The sequence below is a fragment of the Aphanomyces invadans genome (genome assembly GCF_000520115.1).
Source record: "Aphanomyces invadans strain NJM9701 unplaced genomic scaffold supercont1.10, whole genome shotgun sequence".
NCBI classification, from domain to species: Eukaryota; Oomycota; class Saprolegniomycetes; order Saprolegniales; family Verrucalvaceae; genus Aphanomyces; species Aphanomyces invadans.
The window spans coordinates 338610-339871 of record NW_008580155.1 but is presented as its reverse complement, the minus strand read 5'-3'; the positions used below and the strand labels follow the sequence as shown (position 1 = coordinate 339871).

Below are 1262 nucleotides of genomic sequence, written 5' to 3'. Positions count from 1 at the left end.
TGTACGTGACCGACGTTAAATTCCAACCTGCGCATCGTCCTGCCGGCCGCTTTGGGGAGCAGAAGCACTACTTCAGTGGAAAGCATAAGCTGTACTCATTCAAGATTGATGCATCCGTCTCACCTGAAGGGCTCCTTGTCGACATGAGTCGTCACGAGCCTGGCTTTGTGTTCGACTTGACTATGTTCCGCAACCGGCTTGACGACCACTTGCAAGCGCTGTCCAAAACAGACAATGCATTAGCCATCAACGACAACGGCGTGGTCTTCCGTGAACATGTTACCTCTTGGGCTGTCTTTGTGGAGAATGGATACATTGGTCTTGCACCCCTGGCGCGCGCCATTCACCCTAAGAAGAAGCCTGTCGGTGGTGTGTTAGACCGACATGACATGGACAGAAACAAGGAAGTGTCGTCTGACCGCGTTGTCGTCGAGAACTTCTTTGGTCGTGTGACATCCCTTTGGAAGATCTCCTATGCCACGTTCGTGTGGGGTGAAAAGCTCTACGATGACATTCAACGACTTACCTTTGCGCTGACCAATTTCCACGTGACGTTGTTGCCGCTGCGCGTCGAGGACAATGACCACTATCGCGCTGTCATGGCTCGCTACAAGAACATGGCAGCTGAGAATGCATCAAAGCGAGCTGCATCTCAGCGCCGGTACCTTCAGCGTCGCGCAGAACGATTCGCGACTGAGACTGCTCGCGCGAACCGTACCGCTCGTGGTGCTTTCTTGTCTCCCATGGCTAGTGGTCGTCGCTGAAAATTCAATTTGAATGTAATAAAATCACTTGAATTTTGTAAATAAATAAAGGGCTCCTTGTCGACATGAGTCGTCACGAGCCTGGTTCTGTGTCCGACTTGACCTTGTTCCGCAACTCGATGCACTTGGCAACTTCTTGATCAAATAGTGCAATATTTTGGAATTATGGCGAGATATTTCGAAAGTTTGCCATAACTGATGATATATATGGGATATTGGTATTTACCGACTATTTCAGCGAAAGACTAATACACTAATACTGTAGCTACAACTGTGATCGAGCAACTTCGTACTCATATGCTTCCAAAATCATAACTAACTGATCAAATATGTAGATATAGAGGTATATCTCCGTCACCCTTGGCACAAATTTCGTTGGCTGAAAAAATTACGCGCCAATTATCACGAGCACTCAATCTCAACCATTTAAACTAGACTGCCTTCTGTCCATTCTTCACTTCATCACTCTTCAATCTCTTTGGTACAATGCGCATCAAC

General features: G+C 47.4%; 1 protein-coding gene across 1 annotated transcript; it reads left to right on the top strand.

Annotated features, from left to right (window-relative positions):
* Positions 1-143: 143 nt before the first annotated feature.
* On the top strand, positions 144-764 carry H310_05750 (hypothetical protein; the record flags this gene model as incomplete). The annotated part of the gene is made up of 1 exon (XM_008870565.1): positions 144-764. One exon carries the CDS (start codon positions 144-146, stop codon positions 762-764), a length of 621 nt encoding a protein of 206 aa, XP_008868787.1.
* Positions 765-1262: the final 498 nt, after the last annotated feature.